This window comes from Papilio xuthus, unplaced genomic scaffold (assembly GCF_000836235.2).
Source record: "Papilio xuthus unplaced genomic scaffold, Pxut_1.1 DF829758.1, whole genome shotgun sequence".
Classification (NCBI taxonomy): Eukaryota; Metazoa; Arthropoda; class Insecta; order Lepidoptera; family Papilionidae; genus Papilio; species Papilio xuthus.
Genome location: NW_013528891.1, coordinates 3,311,190 through 3,329,985, shown reverse-complemented (window position 1 = coordinate 3,329,985; position 18,796 = coordinate 3,311,190). Strand labels below are relative to the sequence as shown.

The following is an 18,796-nucleotide window of genomic DNA, read 5'->3' as shown; positions in this document are numbered from 1 at the left end:
AAAAATGTCCCCCAATATATATATAAATAATAAATAATAATATAAATAATATTTTCTGGCTGTACAATAATTATCATTAAATGTCGTGTCTATTCGGGATATTTGTATATTTTAAAAGAATTGTTGTATATATTAAGAGCGTCGGTGGCTCACGGGTCAAGCACTTGACTTGCCATATGCAGGTCCTGGGTTCGAATCCCGCCATATACCAATGTGTTTTTCTATTACCGGTTTACATATGTACATTTATCCGACGTTCTTACGGTGAAGGAAAACATCGTGACGCAACCTGCACATATCTGAGAAGAAATTCAAAGATATGTGTAAAGTCAACCAACCCGCACTTGGCCAGCGTGGTTGACTATGGCCTAATCATCCTTAACTTAGGGTAGGCTCCGGGCTCCCCGGTGGGGACGTATAGTGCTAGCTGATGATTTTGATCTTGTAGTATATTTGATTTTCAATATTGAATTTGTGCTTTTAGATTCAATTAACGTATTCCAATTAAAAGTAATTGATCGTTAACACTTTTGTTTTTTATATAATGTTTATGTATTTCCTATGTATTGCCGACAATGGTTGTGCGTAGCGTCGTTTGGATTTTAAGTTTTTTATTTATACATATCTTTTATAAATCGGTAAGAATTTTAATGGTATAAGATTATTAAGAGTGGAAATATTCGGTTTGCGTTAGAACCGTCCTAAAGTTTAATTTAATATACATAGTGCATTCTACATATATCGTAATTGTTTGCTAAAACACTCTTTATTTATTACTTATTATTCAAATTACAAAACTAACCGTGAGTTTTTGAGACCAAAATTCCGTTTAAAACATATTGTTATCTCTGTTTTATACAGAGATTTTGGTCTCTGAAACCAAAGATTCGATGTAAAAATTGTTGTTCTCAAACGAATAATTGTTCTTTTTACTTTCATCATCATCAGGTCGCTATACGTCCCCTCCGAGTCTGGAGCCTACCCTAAGTTATGGGTGATTAGGCCATAGTCAACTACGCTGGACAAGTGCGGGCTGGTTGACTTCACACATATCTTTTGAATTTCTTCTCAGATATGCGCAGGTTGCATCACGATGTTTTCCTTTACCGTAAGAACGTCGGATAGATGTACATATGTAAATCGGAAACCGAAAAACACATTGGTACATGGCGGAATACGATCCCAGGACCTGCAGATTGCAAGTCAAGTCTTTGTCCCCTGAGCCACCGACGCTCTCTACTTTTATAGTAACATTTATATTTTTTTACATTTATTTTGTTTTTAGTACGCATACAATGTTAGAAATCACCCGTGTTGTCAAGAGCCAAGTGAGAACCTCACTTTGGGGATGATTATCGATGCTTACGAAATCTATGGCCATGATCCTACAGATAAGCTGGACTTCCTCGTACATTACCAGATAGAAATGATGAAGATTAAACGCGCACGTGATCAGGTCAGTTTTTTTTATCGGATAAGGAGGCAAATGTGTAACGAATCGCCAAAAATTAAGTTGGAGCAATGAATTCCCAAAAAGAACAGACCCGTTTGAAAATTTTGCCGGTGTGGTTGGTGGGTGATTTATTCCTTCTTTAATTATAATAAGTTTAGCTTTATTTCTCGTTTGTGTAGAACCCATTCGGGCTAGGAGACTTATTCATAGGTTTCTAGATTAATTAGGGCTTCATTTGTTTAAGTTTGAGGATAGACATGTCATGTATTTTTATTTTATTTTACAGTATTTCATCAATGAATACATTCACATCGCTACTGACCACTTGGGCAGGTTTATTACTCTACATATTAAGGAATTAAAGGTAAGAAGTTATCACAGAGCGTACCAGTTCCTATATAACTTTCTATTCATTTACCGTGGGTTTCTGAGCCGATAATCCCCGTTTAAAACGTATCGTTATCTCTGTTTTGTCAACGTAAATGATAGGGATGACGATAGGTTTTATACAGAGATTTTTGTCCTAAAAAGAAACGCTAAATAGTAGAATCGTTTCTTTTTTTATATAAAAGAAGAGTGCAAACGAGCAGCGGGAACACCCACCCATAGACCATAGTTTTATTAGACCTAGTGATAAAAATGGGCTATGGATTGATTCGTGTTGTGTTTTGTTGTAGGTATTACTGATAGCTCTTGAGGACGCAATAGACAATATGTTAACAATGTATGATAACCATAACGCTATTAAATCGGAGAGGGTGGCCACATATAACACGGGATCCGGTGGCGCGGTGCCTACCGAGTTTTATTTGAGTCAAGGTAACATAGAATTAGTTCAGTAACAGCCGCACGAGATGCGTGAAATGGTTACCAAAGTCTTTTAGTGTAAATTTCCTTTACTAAATCTTCACTAAGGAAGGCGTTTAGTAGCTAATTAATAGTTAATTGTAGTAGTAATTTAAATCGCAACTAAAAGTAGCTTATGTTTACATGTTTAACTACATTTTGTGCGACTCTGTCCGTACGAAATTGAAAAAAAGCTTTGTATGTAGTCTATGTATTCTTCCAGACATCATCCGTTCAGCCGTTCTGGAGATAACTTCCAATTCGCATTTATAATATTAGTAAGATGTTAAATAAATACACAGGCGATAAATGGGACATATATAATCATTTTATAACCATTAATATAATATTAATAACTATCTATCCCAAGGCTTAAATTAATCGCTAATAACTTGATTGTGACAGAAGACCATAATGTAATGACATTTGTTTAGCTTATAAAGTACGTGGTAATTTCAGAGTTCTATTGTGGTAAAAACGTTTATCTATTCGTATCGGAGTTGTACAGTGATATTTACAATATGGGCCGAGGTCCTGCGCCATATTGTAAAAGTCGGGGCTTCCATTTCCTCGGCTTTGTCCATTATATGGATGAAAACAGATATTTCTTAGAAGAAGACCCGAATATTGTATTCCAAATGGACAATTATATTCACGGTTTAGAATGTCATTTGGGTATGTGTATATTTAGGTGAGTTCTGTTCTTTATTACTTAATCTATCCTATCATTACTACTTAAAACATACTTATATGTACACTTTGATTACAAATCGAATAAGAATACTAATCCATAGAAGCCTTACGAAATGGTTCTGACAAGATCTCAATGAATGGCCAGTAGCGTCGTTATGGTAGAACGAGATGGAGCGCCAAGGGCGCCGGGCTTAAGGTGGCGCCCTAGACGCTACAGTTACAACTACAACGCTCCCTAAGATACCCCACCCCAGCTTTGGAGAATTTTCCCATCGATACTAACAAAAAAAGGGGGCGCCCCAATAATCTCCCCTAGGGCGTTGAAAATACTAAAACCGGCCCTGATGATGGCTTTAAAGAACACCAAAAGGAGAAGTCGTTCTATGTATCATAGGTGATTACAGCCACTAAAACGCTAAATTATTCCCATCAGAGGCTCGATTTCCTTAAAGGATAAGCAAAAGAAAAGAAAAGCACTCCTAGGATAATTTATTTTATTATTAAATTATCCTCTTTAGATTTCCTTTTAAAAAGAATCTGCAGCACGTCAGAGACGTGTCGACGCTACCGAAGGCGATTGTCAAATGCGGCACTGACATGTACAAGCTTCCCCCACTCACCGCCGCATCGTGCGTCATCACATCCGGTTCCTTTATACTTGACTTCAATATACAAGGAATACGGTTCCGGCATTACGATTATTTATTGGTAATAAACATAATTATGAATTTGGAGGGTATCTAATATGGAAAAAATCGAAAACCTATTTTTTTAAAGTCTCTCTGCAAGGTTGCATTTGTTCCGGGTAATCTCCGGAAAATCTTTACCGATTGTGATGGGACTTGAACTGAAAGGTAGCTGATGTACACATATTATAGGCTACTTTTTTATAAATTCTGCGCTGACAAGGTCGCGAGCAACAGCTATTATTGAATCAATTTAACCCCATCTCACGTTTTTGGCGAAGCAATTTAGTTATGTTGGTCACAATAGAATTAATGTAAAAATACCCGCATTCAACTCTATCTACTTTAAGTACTTGAACAGCTGAATAAGTTAATCTAAGTCAGGTTTAGATTATTTCAATAGTATTTATATTTTCATCTTATGTTAACCGTTTCAAATGTTTTAATTCCAGATAATGCCCAACGGACATACATATTACACTAAAGAGAAGTTTTCTCCATTAGTCTGTGACCATCATGTCTGTGAGTGGAACAATACAAACTTCTATGGAGGTAGGTATTTCAAAAGTAATTGGCTAATTAGCGTATTCACTCGATGAAAACATAGATTGTCCATTTAAAAATATAAACTACAAGTAAAGTCATTGTAGTATTCGTTGCGGTATATTTGGCTCGTTCACGTACCGACACGTGTTACCGGTCCAAAGGTCTGACATCGACTGACGCCCCCTCTCCCCTGCATGTACTTATTACGTGTACGGTTGAGACAAACAACACTACATTTATGCATACACTACACTAATTAAACCTTAAAGTTTGTTTGACTAATTCACAATTTAATAAGTATTATAAATTGATAGAATAGCTTTCTAGGACTAGCAAGTAGTTTCTTTACTAGGACTTAAAAGCAATTGTATTTAATTTAAATTGACCTTTTTAAAATTTCAGGTCCATTCATAATCCCCGGTGACCCGGGCACCGGCCTGTCCCCTATTCCACCTTTCATCGAGCAAACGACGGAATACTTTCAACAGACCACAACAACTCCTAATGAATTCAATCCAAATATAACATGTAAGCATTTCATACTTTTAATATTTCACGATTGGTATAACGGGTTTCCACTGTCTAAACACGTGTATGAAAACATGTTCTCACCATCCTTATCGGCGGCAGAAGTGCTAAGCAAAGAGCTATTGATTCCTATGTTAATACAATGAATTCGTCGAAATAGCGAAGCGACTGCTGCTCATAGTCGTTCGCAATTGCAAAATCATTGCCTACCTTTAATCCACAAAAAGGATATTTCCTCTTCCTAAGCGATGAGTTCACCCATTCCTTATAAGAAAAGGGTGGAAAGGCAATGGGAACAAAAATCACGCCTCTGCCACGCACACTTATCAGACTATATTTGGGATTTCTTCCACTTTAGGTGTGTTTTCTGTCTGGTCGTGGTCGTATTGCACCGGGCGTCGCACATTCTTGCAACCGATGTTGTTGATGGCGTCTACCACTGTTAACTCGTTTCAGACACATTGGATGGTTGTTGGTTCATGTTTCCACCTAACTATGGCTCGATCGCCGGCATCAGTTACCTCGACCCGCTCTCTATAAATGAATATCGCTACACATGCCAAGGTGCTGGGACTAATAAGGTAAGATTTAAACCCCCTTTTAAGGGTCTATACCCCCTTTTTGGCAAAGTCGTCATCAGCTCATTCTCTACCGAGAGTCTCAGAGCGTATCCCATTTAGTTGTGACTAGGCTATAGTTAATGCTGGCCCAGTGCGGGTTGACTTCACACATATCTTTAAATTTCTTTGCAGATATGTGTCGTAAATATACATATTTAACAGAAGTTAAGCGTTTAACAACTGCGCCACCGAAGCTCTTTTAGCAACGTAGCAACTTAAAACCACACATTTTAAACCAGCATTTCCTTTAATTATTGAGGACTTATGAGACTTTATTTTAAATTATATATAAAAACGGTAGACTAGTTTCAGACCCATCTGACCAGGGCTTACAAACCAATGGTACGCGATACAATGATTTGCACAACTAGCAATTTCTAGCACCTTATATTTTTTTATAATTCCCCAGGGTCTGTACTGGTATCCGCAATGGATGGGCGCACCACCACACCATCCATACCCACAATCAGATGACGCGCCGGCAGACATGCCTCAAGGCATCGCTGGCTCGTACTACCCGCATTTACAACACGTACCACCAAATATTCCAGTCTAATAAAATGTTAAAAACCGTCCTGAGTATTTTAAAGGTTAACCTTAAAAGGTACTAGTGGACACCAACGTAAGTATGCGTTCCTTCTTTATTTCTAAGTGAAGATTTATAATAGTATACTGTGCTTTTTGGCATAAGCTGTCTGTTAGTCGTAAAAACAAAATTAAATTACTAGCCTATGTGTTCTTCCAGACTATGTTCTACATCTATGCCAAATTTCAGCGAGATCCATACAGCGGTTACGAAGATATCTTCTAACATCCATCCATGTAAATATTCGCATTTATAATATTAGTAAGATTTAGGATCACCTGTGAAGGATAAACAGTAAAATATATGGATGTGTTCCTTATAATCTCTAATATAATAAATTATTTATTTTGAAGTTATTAATCATATCTAAATGGTATACGCAATGTAAATTAATAAATAGTCTATTTAACCTTATGATAGATTTTGAAAAAACTTCGGAAGAATGTAACCCGAGGGTCTTGTGCTCTATGAGAGAGAGAGAGGTGTCCTAAAAACTCCAAAAAAGTCGTTACTTAATTTTTTTGGATTTTTAAAGTTAAACAGATATCTATCTAAAAATTTGCATTTATAATATTAGTAAGAAGTAAGATTATTATGCGTCATAATTCTCTGTGGCCACAAAAATGCTGTCCTTTGAAAAATAGGGATTAAAAAAAATATATATACAATTTTTATTAACTTTAATTGATATTCTTAATAAACATAATTTACAAAAAAAAACAACAAAATCGATGTCAACTCAATACGTCCAAGTTGAAAAGTGTAAAACTAAATAATTTCATACAGAGAAAAAAAGTACAATCGCGTACAAAACTGTCTTATATACGAAAATTAAAAAAAAAACGAAAGAAGTACGCATTTTAAGTGACTTATCACTAAAATAATCACCAAACTATTGCACGGTACAAACAATTTTTATTAAAAAAAATGCATTGTTAAGCGAAGATTTATCAATTTCCTATAACTTTAATACTAAATATGTAATAAGCCAACTAAAACTGTTTCTATATATTAATCTACACCTTAACATTTACCAAACAAACATTATAAAATTGGATATCACACTTTATTATGATACTACCCGTGCACAATAACATGATACCTGAATGTATGACGTCATAGCAACGTGAAGTATACAAAAAGCTTACATCTTGAAGAAATTTTAATATAAACATTTCGTTCCATATACTATAAAGCAAGCGAGAAATACAAAGGCTAACTACTAGACTTATACCATGCATTTCTAAGACCAAAACCTCTATATAAACATATCGTCCCTGTAGTGTTGTTTGTCTCGAGCGTACACGCCATAAGTACATACCGGACAGAGGGGACGTCAGTCGATGTCGGACCTTTGGACCGGCAACCCATGTCGGTACGTTAACAAGCCAAATATAACGCAACGAACGCTACAGTCCCTGACAATATTTTTGACAAAACAGAGGTAAGGACATGTTTTAAACGAGGATTTTGGTATTAAAACCCACGGATAGTAGTTAAATTGTTACTTTAGGAGTTCCATATGTTATTGTCCACGCGTAGTTTTTGTATAATAATTCTTATAGATTTACTTAACTAAACAATTACACAAATAACTATGGAAAAATGTTTATAATTATAGTTCTCTCTAAAACACAATATTTTGTAAAATACTTTAAACACGTTAAATTTTATATTAAAAAAAGCCGGTTGAAATAAATATTTTCAAATGTTTAGTAAATTCTTTAAAATATGTTATAATTTTTAATATATATATAAAAAACAAAAAGGTACAGAGTGATATTTCTTAGAATTATTGGAAAGTAAATAAATGCAATATAGAGAAAGGAAATAATATCGAAGTGGTTATTATGACTGAGAATTTTTTTGCAGAACATTTTTTTTTTTTGCAAAATTTTTCAATTTTAATTTTCGTACCGAATTCAAAATAAACTAGAATATATTTTTATTCAATAGATTTTATATTTTAAATATACTTTAAGCCGTTATTTGATTATTAGCTGACTACATTTTGTTAACAGAGGACATATTTTTTACATAAAATTTAATATGAAAAAAAAACCAGGAAACAACCAAATTTTTCTAAACTTTTCTACACAACAGTATTGCCAACAGAGATGTAGTTTAAAAAATATTTTATATTGCCTCATATTAAAAAAAAATAATCAATAAGGAGTAAGGTGACCAAACTTTTTGGTTTATACATAAAATTTGGGCGGAACGTTTGCTACATTTTTTTAAAATTTTAAATACATATGTAGGTATTAAAAAATTTAAACAGGTACTGGGTTAAAAATAAAGTTCATACCTTATATTACATATGTTATTTGCTAAAGAAATGAAAATGGTGATTTAAAAAATATTATAGTAACATATACACTTGATAATTTATAAAAATATGCCAAAACTTTATATATATTTCATATTTTTAGATAAATAAAGAGATCAATACATATTAAGGTATGGATATCAAAGATATATAAAATAGTATATGTAAAAAAAAACTTTTATGCTGACCTTACTATAATTTCTATAACTAATTCATATAACAATTAAATATATTTAAACTTGTCAAATTTAATATAAACTTAATTATTAAATTAGTTTTTGTATACATTTTACGATATAGCTGTAAGCAACTGAAATTAAAAAAAAATATCGTGGGTTTACACTGCGACAACTGTAAAAAAAAATATTTTATATCTGTTTTTTTTTTAAACAGAATGAATGGGATGGCGATATATTTTTCTATAGGCATCGCAGCGGTGGAAATCTACGGTTGAATTTGTTTTTTTGAGAAATTCAGTTAATTATATGGTGAATTAATTTGATTAGGTTAACCAAACCTTTGGATTTATACAGGACAAAAATATAAAAATCTATGACAGTCCTATATTTATGTAAATATTTATTTTTTTTAATTAATATATGGTCGGATTTTGCAGTCAGGCTTTTTGTCCTAATGGTTCGTCTATTTCAAATTCTTTTTCCCAACTTTCATCTGAATTCGCACTCGCGTCATCTTTAATTTCTTTATCACCGAAATAATCTTCCACTAAATTGTTACCGCATTCATCGGATTTTGCTTGTCTTTTAGGTGAACGGCCATTTTTGTTTTTCTTTTCTATCGTATTGTTTAATTCGTCTTTTAATGTTTGCGGTTTATCATTATTATTGACTAAATCTTTTGAAGATGAACGTCTATTTATTTTCTTTTGTGTGATTTCTTTCTCGTATTCTTCTAGAAGTAGGATTTGTTGTTCTTCTGTGAGTTCAACGTCGTGTGGGAATTCTGTAATAAATTATACATAATTTCGTATATATAAAAAGGGGCTAAACACTGACGTATATTCGTCCGTTGGCGGCACCGACTAGTTGCGGGTCCATCGGAGGCCCTTCATCAGGGTGAGTGGCACTGGTATTATTTCGCGGACGCGGCCCTTCGCTCACATGAGGGCCACCGATGGGCTCGAAACTCGGTGCCGCCACCGGACGATTATACGTGAGTGTTTAACCGTTTTTATATAAGTTTATTATAATGTCTCACGAAAGTTTGAAAAATTTAATTTCGTATATTATTAGAAAAAAAATTCCGTTTTTTTATAGTAACAAAAGTTTAAATGTATATTTTGGTATAATTTTATTATCAATTTATTTTTTTATCGGTCACAGCGTAATTTAACACATTGCATGCTACCATGATTTTTTTCGTATGAATTCGCATGGCTAGTGGCAGTGAATGTTGTATGTATTGCCGTCCCTTTCACTCTCTTCGATAAAAAGAGACAACAATATACTATTACTATCATTGCAGTTGACTATGGTACTCACCATCTTCCCATCGTACAATATCCTCGTCTTTTTCATAAGTTTCTTCAAGACCAGAGAGAACTTTCTTCGGACTTCTGGAAAGAAAAATTAAATAATATTTAATTTCTCTTCAAGTCCAACATAAAAATGCTTTCTTTTAAAAGCGTGTGTATTTTGAATATGCTCTAGTGATGCCGCTTAATACAACATACCGGTTATAGCGACCAAAAGCAAAGATGCGGGTAAACGTTATAACTGCCTTATATGTAATGTCAATTTTTTGACTCAATATTATTGCCCTTTGATGTCGTTATAACCGGTTTATATTATAGATTCAATATCATATTAAACAGAAAATGCTATTTAGGATGTAAATGGCTCTATTAAAACTTGTGATGGAAGTTGAAGAGGAATGGGAAAAAGGATTTACGCATTTGGGCATATTGACCATAAAAAAATTGGCGAAAATTATCGTAACATTTCAATTTTATTTGGCATCTTTTGTCTTAATGTGTAAACTCATTTATCATAATAATGAGGTTTTTGATTCATATTTAATTATGGGATAGGCAAGGAATAGGAAAGTAATAAACAATTTCTTAACTAAATAAAACTGTGTGATAAACAAAATAATATTTAATCAAAAAAGACATTACAAAAATATATTTGAGAAAATGAACTAAAATTATAGGCGATACAAGTCTCAAAAACAATAAGAATAAATGGACAATTTTTTCCATTTAATTGTACTTAGTACCCAAAATGCTTATAAAAAGTAATTAGTTACTTTTTTATTGTTTTTTTATATGTCAGAATATATCAGCTGCTTACGATATTATAAAACTAAGATACACAAAGCAAAAGAAACACAAAAAGCTAAATTTAATATACAATGCTTTCAAAAAGCTAAGGCTCTACATGTAATGCCACCGAAATATTTTTTTTTTAATTTTTAGTGGCATTTATAGTGTTAATTTTGACAGATGACATTTACTGTACCATAATATGTACAGTACATTACTTACTCTTGTATTGGAGTTTGTAGAGGTAAATTGGCCAAAACGGGGTCAGTAGTGACCGACTCTATTGGCTGTTTGCGAGAAACAGCGGCCAAACGGTCTTGCAATAACGCCACGCGGAATAGATACCTATTAAAAAAAAGAAATTGTCAAAATAAATCAATGAACATAAAATTTACCCTTCCATCATTAAAAAATGCTACCCTACCTTTCCCAAAAATCATTATAAGATATAGCGTCCGGCACCAACTTTAGGTACTGCTCCTTCAGTATTGGGTTAGCTTCTAACCGTCTGTCCGCCGTGTGCGGCATTATCATTCCCGGCATATCGTTTTCAATACTCTCGCACCAAGCTTTAAACTTTTCGGCATCCACTGGCACAATGTAAGTTGCATCCACACGCTGCAATGCTTCTAGTTCTTTCTAAAAATATCAACTGTGTGTATAAAATCGAAAAATTTATATTTATTGCTAGGAAGAAAATCCGACACTGTGCCGGTGTACTGGCACAACACTAGCCTTACTAAAATGTCGATGTTTATGTCCCCTCACTAATAATTCTGACATTTGACTTTGTAAAGAAAAGCGCGCCCGCGCCAAAGGATTCTAACTAATAATGTCTAAAAGTATGAGTATTTTATCTTCATGACCTTGAACTGGACAACATATTAAAAACACATAAAAAAAACAATCTAATAAGACATCTTTGTATAGGTGAAATTTTAGAAAAACCCACTTGTCACGTCAGGCAGAAGAATATTCTTATTACCGACGTGCCAATTTAAAAGCCGGGTCACATAGTTGTGGATAACGGTTTTAAGTGTGTGGCTGATGATATGTTCAAGAGTGTGGAGGTCAAAGGGTTAAACTAACCTTGTATGTAGACAACATAGTCGTATCTCCTGAAGACAGTATCACCTCGGTATCCTCATCATCATCCGGCTCCGGATTTAAAACAATATTAACTTGCTCTGGAAATACAATTTTTATATCCCTCTTTTTTTTATACATTTTAATAGTTACGCCCCTAAAATACGTTCAACCAAATACCGTTATAACTAAAGTATGTTATTACACCAAATTGCACAAATGTTTTTATTTTGTTTGACGACTGACTCATTCGAAGGTCAAACTTGCAAATAAATGTTGCCCGATATTGCGCAGTGTACCGGTTTATTGAATCGTAACTTTCATAATCAATTCACGATTGGATTTAATTTGAAATATTAAAAATATTTCTAAACGAACATATAGAAAGCGACAGTAGCCTAATATTAGTTACAGATATCCGATTAAGATGTCAAGGGTTCTATTTTATTCGACCATTGTCGTAAAACATAACCTAGCACAAACAACCTAGAGCTTAATGACATGCTACAAAAATAATAACCAAAAATCTCCTAATATTTTAAATAATCAAAAACAATATATGGAACTTTTATTTTGACATTACACACTTCAATGTTATTTTACGTATACAATACTTATATAACGGGATTCACTGTTAGAATAATTTTTAAAGGCGTTGGGTATTTTTTCTTAAGTTATCAGTGCTATTAGTCTAATAAGAATAAAAAATTCCGATTCAAAAAACCGATATCGTAGGTAAAACACTGCACAATAGAGCGGGCAACATTACTCGTTACTTTGACCTTGAATGTGACAATTCGGTCTGAGCTAGAACAGACACTAGTGTTGCTGAATATTTAGATAAGTTTAATTCTTTTTTTAGAATTAGTCATATACACATCATGATAACTTTTCTCTTTTAAAAAAAAATATTTTTTCGGGCGTCATTAGAACATCCTAACGAAGTAACATGAAAATTCATCTAATAGTAAAGGTACACAAAAAGGGTTTGTTTATTTATGAACAAGATAGAAGAGAAAGTTTATAGCATTTTAATAGTTTTTTTTAATCATCATACAATTTTACACATATTATTCGCTCCTCAGATTTTATCTGTGATAAAGGCAGTTTATATTTTGCGTGTTTGTTTATTCTAAGCCAATGAATTAAAAATATTAAAATGACTCACCGATAAATGTACTGAAACTTTTCTTCACAGCATTCGCTGTGGATTCTGGCTCATCAAACTGTTGAAGGAAAATAAACTTTATTTAAAATAGAACTCAATATAATACAGACTACATTTTATATGACAGAAAGAAAATCAACATAAAGAGTGTCACACAAAATCATATCTTATTTATATTATAAATGCAAATGTTTAGATGGATGGATGGAAGCTATCTCCGGAACCAGATCTTTATGAGATTATGCACAGACATAGAATGTTGTCTAGAAGAACGCAGAGGCTAATTGTTTTTTTTTAAATTCTGTGCAGATGGGGCTTCGGGTGACAGCAAGTTTACTGTAATTATTGTAGTGAGATATAAGAGATAACAGTAATCTGAGATTTCTTTATAGCAGACAATGGCAAATGAGAAAATAGTCACCTTATATCAATACATTAGCAATAAACCTCTCTGCTGCCCATAGACATCTTACTAATATTAAAAAAAAGAATGTTTGGATGGATGGATGTTTCTTAGAAAGTATCTCCAGAACCGCTGCATGGATCTTGATGAAATTCGGCATAGACGTAGAACACAGTCTGGAAGGATACTATTCAGTTTTTTAATAGCGTGGAGACGGAGTCGCAGGCAAGAGCTAGTATGCAGATATTATCTACTTCTGACTAGCCTAGTCCAGATTCACTGACTTCATACCTTGCTTTTGAAATAAGGAAGGCATATTGTGGAGGGCTTTGGGGAAGGCCTATGTCCAATAGGCAGATGAACAATCAGAGTCTATGTAGATTTCGCAATGTTTTCCTCCACTGTTAATTATCAACATACCTTGAAAGTCTTGCCCAATGCATTAGAGGTGGTACTGAAGACATGACTCGCCTCACATTTAACTGCTGTTCCAATCTCATCTAAATCTTTCTTCACCATAGAGTACACTTCCGCTGACTAGAACAAAAGATTTTAACCTTAGCAAGTGACTACTAAGTCGATGTTAATACTACCATTCAAAATCTTTTTAGTATGATAGAGTGAACAATATGTATGAGACTCATAGAATACAGTCACTGTTGGTTTCTGAGATGAAAATCTCAGTATAAAACATATCATCACTCCTTTCATAATCTTTGACGAAATGCAGACAACAATGATTTTTAAATTTTTGTGTTTGGGTCTCGGAAACCCACAGTCAGGGATACTGACATATCAGGCAACTTGACTTATGTAGAATAAATTGTAGCACTGAATATGTTAATAGAGAATAACTTTCTAGTTTGCTTTATTTAATAAAACATTAACTATGAATGTGTTTATGTATACTTTCTGTGAATTAAACTCTCATCTGTACATGCAATGCATATCTCCTTATGTTGTATGTTTCTATTCAATTTAATTAATTAATAAATTAGATTATCTGTACCTTTGTTTTGGCCGACGACAGCCATGTATCCCACCAGTTGCCGGAAGGTTTGTCATCTTGTTTTGGTGTACTTGTTGACTCTTCGGGACTGCTTTCTGATCTAAATAAAGTGCTTAAAACTTACATACATCAATTTTTAAGCCTAGTAATAAACTTTATATACAAGACAGATAAATAAGTTCAGTGACACCAACATACATAACAATACAAACTTGGAAATTATAATATAGAAGACAATTCTGTATTATAATTTCCAAGAATATTTTGTCAACATCTATATATTCAATTTAAATGATAATTAAATCCACTTTATAAAGTAATTTAATTTACCTTGAAAAGTAGATTAGGTATGCTACCTTGGATTGGTTATTAAAATGTATTCATACTAACAAAACTAAGCCATTTCTTTAAAATGTTATATAAATTTGTTACCTTTCAATGGTATTATAATATCACAAAACGATTTACAAGTACTTCTCTCCTAAATATCGTAATTTATAATGAAAGAAATACAAAACATTGATGTCTGTTAAGTTTCTAGAATAGCTTAAACTAACAGTACTTAGATTATTATATTTCGACGCAAATAAGAACTGGTTTCCAATCAGTTATATGATTTATTATCAAGTATTATTATTTATTTATGTAACTGTATATTTCATGGCATATTAACATCAACATATACAAAACAAAGATAAAAGATAACAACTTACTTTTCAGCCATCACGTTAGTTTCACTCTCAGGAAATTAATAGAATTAGAATATGGATTTTTGCACATAAAGAAATGCGTGAATATTTTTGTTATTACACGAGATTTACAATTAATTTCGACTTGACATGATTTAGTTTTGTTTGCGTTGACATAAGGTTTATTCTCATTTGCATTTATGTGCACAGATAATTAAATGTCTGTTTTCTTGGACAAGCCTACAGTGTTATTTATTATTTGATAGTTTAATAAATTATTCTAATAAAAATTCCCATTTTCTGTTCAAAAAAACGTATTCTCTCTCTAAGTAATAAAATAGGCTTAAATATTACAAATGTGCATAAATATTATAAAATGTTATATACGTATAATGAAACGGTGACGTTAATACAATCTTTTTTTTAATGTTACGATGATCCTTATCATCAAAAATCAATAACAAGAACCCTTGTTCTTGTTATTGATTTTTCATTTAATCGACCACTTTTACGATGTATTATTAATCTACACAGCATTAAGTTGTATTCCATAATTAATATCCTAGGTGCAGCATCGAGAAAAAAGATGTACAGATGTTTTTATTGTTGCCATTCGGATGTTTGAAATGCAAGATATGAGGTTTAAGATTTTTGAAATCTTCGTAATAAATAAGAACATCTATACTATTATACTACTAATACTTTCTAAAAGGTATATTTCTAAAAAAACATACTACTTTGATTCCCTCTCTAGCATATTCAACTAATGTTATCCTGAACTGACATTTCTTATTAAATATTTTTTTTATCTATTTCTATTTGAAAAATGGAACGTTGTACTTAAGGCTTAAGGTGGGTAGGATATTTTAGTTTAAAATGCCGGAAGTGCATAGTAACTGTGAAAAATGTTTTTTTTTTGGAAAATGGAAACCATTTAAAGTTCTTGTATTTTTAATAACTCGAGTTATATATTATATTAAAAAGTGTAATTAATTTGGGGATAATTTAAAAAGTGAAATATAATATTTTAGTTATTATTTAGTTTTTACATCATCAATGTACCCATTATTTTGATGTTAAACTTTCTTTTTCTAGTATTTTCTTATCAGTTTCCAATACTTGACTGTGCAAAATTTAGATTAGATTGAATCAAGTGTGTTTTCTTTTTGCTAATTAAACAATTAGTTGTCTATAATGTGAAATAACGCAGGAGATGTTATCAGATAGAAAAATCGACTGAAACACTCTTCAGAAAGGAAGGTAAGATTTTCAAGAATTTTTAAATATCAAATGGTAAATGCATTTTTTATACCGCAAACTATTAAATTGATAAAAACTTAATTGCTTTTTAATAAACAGCAACATATTGTAATTTATTGCTATAGAAACACTTCCATTTCATAAACAAAATAACTCGATATTTTATTTGTCGCTGAAAATGTTTCGAAGATGCAAATGGCGATTGATTGTAGAAAGCCTAAATACGTGTTTTAAAACGTATTTGAAGCGCCAATAGCTTAATAAGGCATGGATAACCGATCATGCAGTCAAAGATTCGAATCCTATAGACTTTTGCAAAATATATCGTGTAAGAGTAAGTAACAATTAGTAAACGCTTCAGCTCTACGAGCGCCCTGGTTGAGATTTCTACGACGGCCCATCATGACGATGGTGGGTGGTTATAGTAGGGTTTTGTGAGATTGTGTAATTCGTAGACTTGGGCCGCCCCTTTCTGTCTTGCGCCCTGGGCAGACTTAACCGAACGCCGACCCTGATTAAATTGTGTCAATTTTCATAATAAAATACCTTATAAAGTTTTCATATTAATATTTTAAACAGTATTATCTTTTTTGAATATCATTTACACATGTATAGAAAAACGTAAAAAACATATAGGTAATTATTTTAACGTATGTATTTTATTAATATGCGTTGGCGGTTTTCTTGCTTGTTGATTATTCAATAATGCATTGAAGTTGTTATTTTTGAAAATAAATCGTGTAGCTAAGCTAAGGTTCAAAGATGTTTGCACAAAGATATAGTTATAGGAGTACGGTGTTTGTTTTAAATGTATACCCAGCGAATTGGGTGCGGTTGATTTTAAACGAGTTCTTATGAAATTATAAAATAAAGTTAAAAGAATATGATTATTAAAAATACATTTTGCGTTTGTTCTTTGACAAAATATTGTTTCTTAAAAAAAAAAAAGATATTATTCTTTTTAATCTATGCACAGATAACACAACATTCTTTATTTTAGTGCATGTTTTTAAATTAATCTAGATTTATCTAACTTAAACAGATAATATAAATTATTGTAAATATCTTGAATTATTTTTAATTAATTATACTAAGAATTATCTTTTAAGTTAGATATAATAAAATATATTTCTTTTTATGGAATAATTTTGTGATCTGTGTGGAGGGTTGTACAGGAATCCGAGCACTCCCATAATGTTAGTTTTTGATCAGATTTGACGTGCCTTTCTTCATGTTATTAATAAGAGTTCGCGAGGCATGCTTGAACGGCATTGACGTGTACAGGCTGATGAGAAATGAATGCTGTAATAATTACCATAATTTGACATTTTTATTTGTCTTGTATACAATAAGTTTGTAAAATCGAAACTCGTATGAAAACATGTTGAAATTTTATTTACTTTATGAAAAATCTTCAAAATAATTGATCATATAATATAAAATAGGAATTTAAATGGTAAATTCATAGTTATCATGGCGATGGTTGAACCAAATACTAAATTCTCATGAGTTCAAAACTGCCGTGACTTACGAATAATATAATCATATTGTTTAAGTGTTCATTAAATTAATTAAATGAGAAACATACTGTATACTAAAATCTGAATGGATAATCCTCGGTGCATAAATAATAATACGGCGAGTGATCGACGCGGGCCTTCAAAGTTCATCGCTCAATCAGCGAGTGCCCGCGGCTGTGACGTCACGCGCGTGACGCGTCCCGCCCGCCAAGAGATGGCGCTGGACGATCGACAATGTTTACTAAAGCGATGTGTGTGGTAAAAATTAATAAATTAATTTAAATTATTTCTTCTCTACTTACTAAAATATATCGTTTAGTTCCGTTGAACAAAGATTTAGTCGTTTATGTGATATTTATCATGTACTTTGTAAGTTTGCTTGAACTTTGCTTACAAAGACGTGGCAATTAGTCATGAAAGTTGGGTTTTAGTTTAGATTTAGTAAGAGAAATGCACATTAATTAACGCTTAGATAAGTATTTTAAGTCTGTGGTCGCGGTAGTAAAAAATGTGAGTTCTTTAGTATAACTTTTGCATAAACATGAAACGTCAATGTTTTATTTATGTTACTAATATTATAAATGCGAATGATTGGATGGACGAATGGATGGATATTTGTTAGAAGGTACCTTTGAATCGGTTGTATGGATCTCGCTGTAATTTGTCATAGATGTAGAATGTAGTTTGAAAGTACACATAGGTTACTAATTATTTTTTTAAATTTCGCTCGGACGGAGTCGCGGGCGACAGTCAGTGATAACGTAAAATGAATAAAATGATGGATATAATAGAATAGTTAACTAAATAGTATATCTAGCATCAGCTCGAAGGGATTTGCTTGCGAAATGTAGTGCTCAATGTTTATTGTATAGTAATATTGAACAGACATGATTGTTTCACTGCCTGATCGTTTTATCGATTGGTAGGAAAAATCGTGCTTACGAGGCTAAAGGGAGTATATTTAAAATTATTGTAGGACAAATCCTAATCGTTTATTTTTCTTAAATAAAACTTATAAGTCTTGTAGGCGAAGGTCGTTAAGCATTAGCATTGATAAATATTTTGTGCAATAGATGGCGCTAGTTGTCTT

At 32.5% G+C, this 18,796-nt stretch overlaps 2 protein-coding genes across 3 annotated transcripts; one reads left to right on the top strand and one right to left on the bottom strand.

Moving 5' to 3' along the window:
- The first annotated feature begins 510 nt into the window (after positions 1 to 510).
- Positions 511 to 5,943, top strand: LOC106128437 (uncharacterized). Its single transcript, XM_013326834.1, has 10 exons — positions 511 to 638; positions 1,286 to 1,456; positions 1,740 to 1,817; positions 2,131 to 2,272; positions 2,759 to 2,990; positions 3,511 to 3,700; positions 4,131 to 4,230; positions 4,627 to 4,752; positions 5,209 to 5,333; positions 5,782 to 5,943. The coding sequence occupies exons 1-10, from the start codon at positions 576 to 578 to the stop codon at positions 5,926 to 5,928; spliced, it is 1,374 nt and encodes a 457-aa protein (XP_013182288.1). The 5' UTR covers positions 511 to 575; the 3' UTR covers positions 5,929 to 5,943.
- Positions 5,944 to 8,680: 2,737 nt separating this feature from the next.
- Positions 8,681 to 15,112, bottom strand: LOC106113223 (BSD domain-containing protein 1). 2 transcript variants are annotated; one of them, XM_013305955.1, is made up of 9 exons: positions 14,951 to 15,112; positions 14,238 to 14,349; positions 13,649 to 13,765; positions 12,826 to 12,883; positions 11,661 to 11,758; positions 10,996 to 11,210; positions 10,794 to 10,916; positions 9,790 to 9,863; positions 8,681 to 9,250 (listed from the first exon to the last, which is right to left on the bottom strand). In XM_013305955.1, the coding sequence occupies exons 1-9, from the start codon at positions 14,959 to 14,961 to the stop codon at positions 8,904 to 8,906; spliced, it is 1,155 nt and encodes a 384-aa protein (XP_013161409.1). In that variant the 5' UTR covers positions 14,962 to 15,112; the 3' UTR covers positions 8,681 to 8,903. The 2 variants fall into 2 exon arrangements, with proteins under 2 accessions (XP_013161409.1, XP_013161414.1); XM_013305960.1 differs by having other exon boundaries at positions 14,238 to 14,337.
- Between the last annotated feature and the right edge of the window lie 3,684 nt (positions 15,113 to 18,796).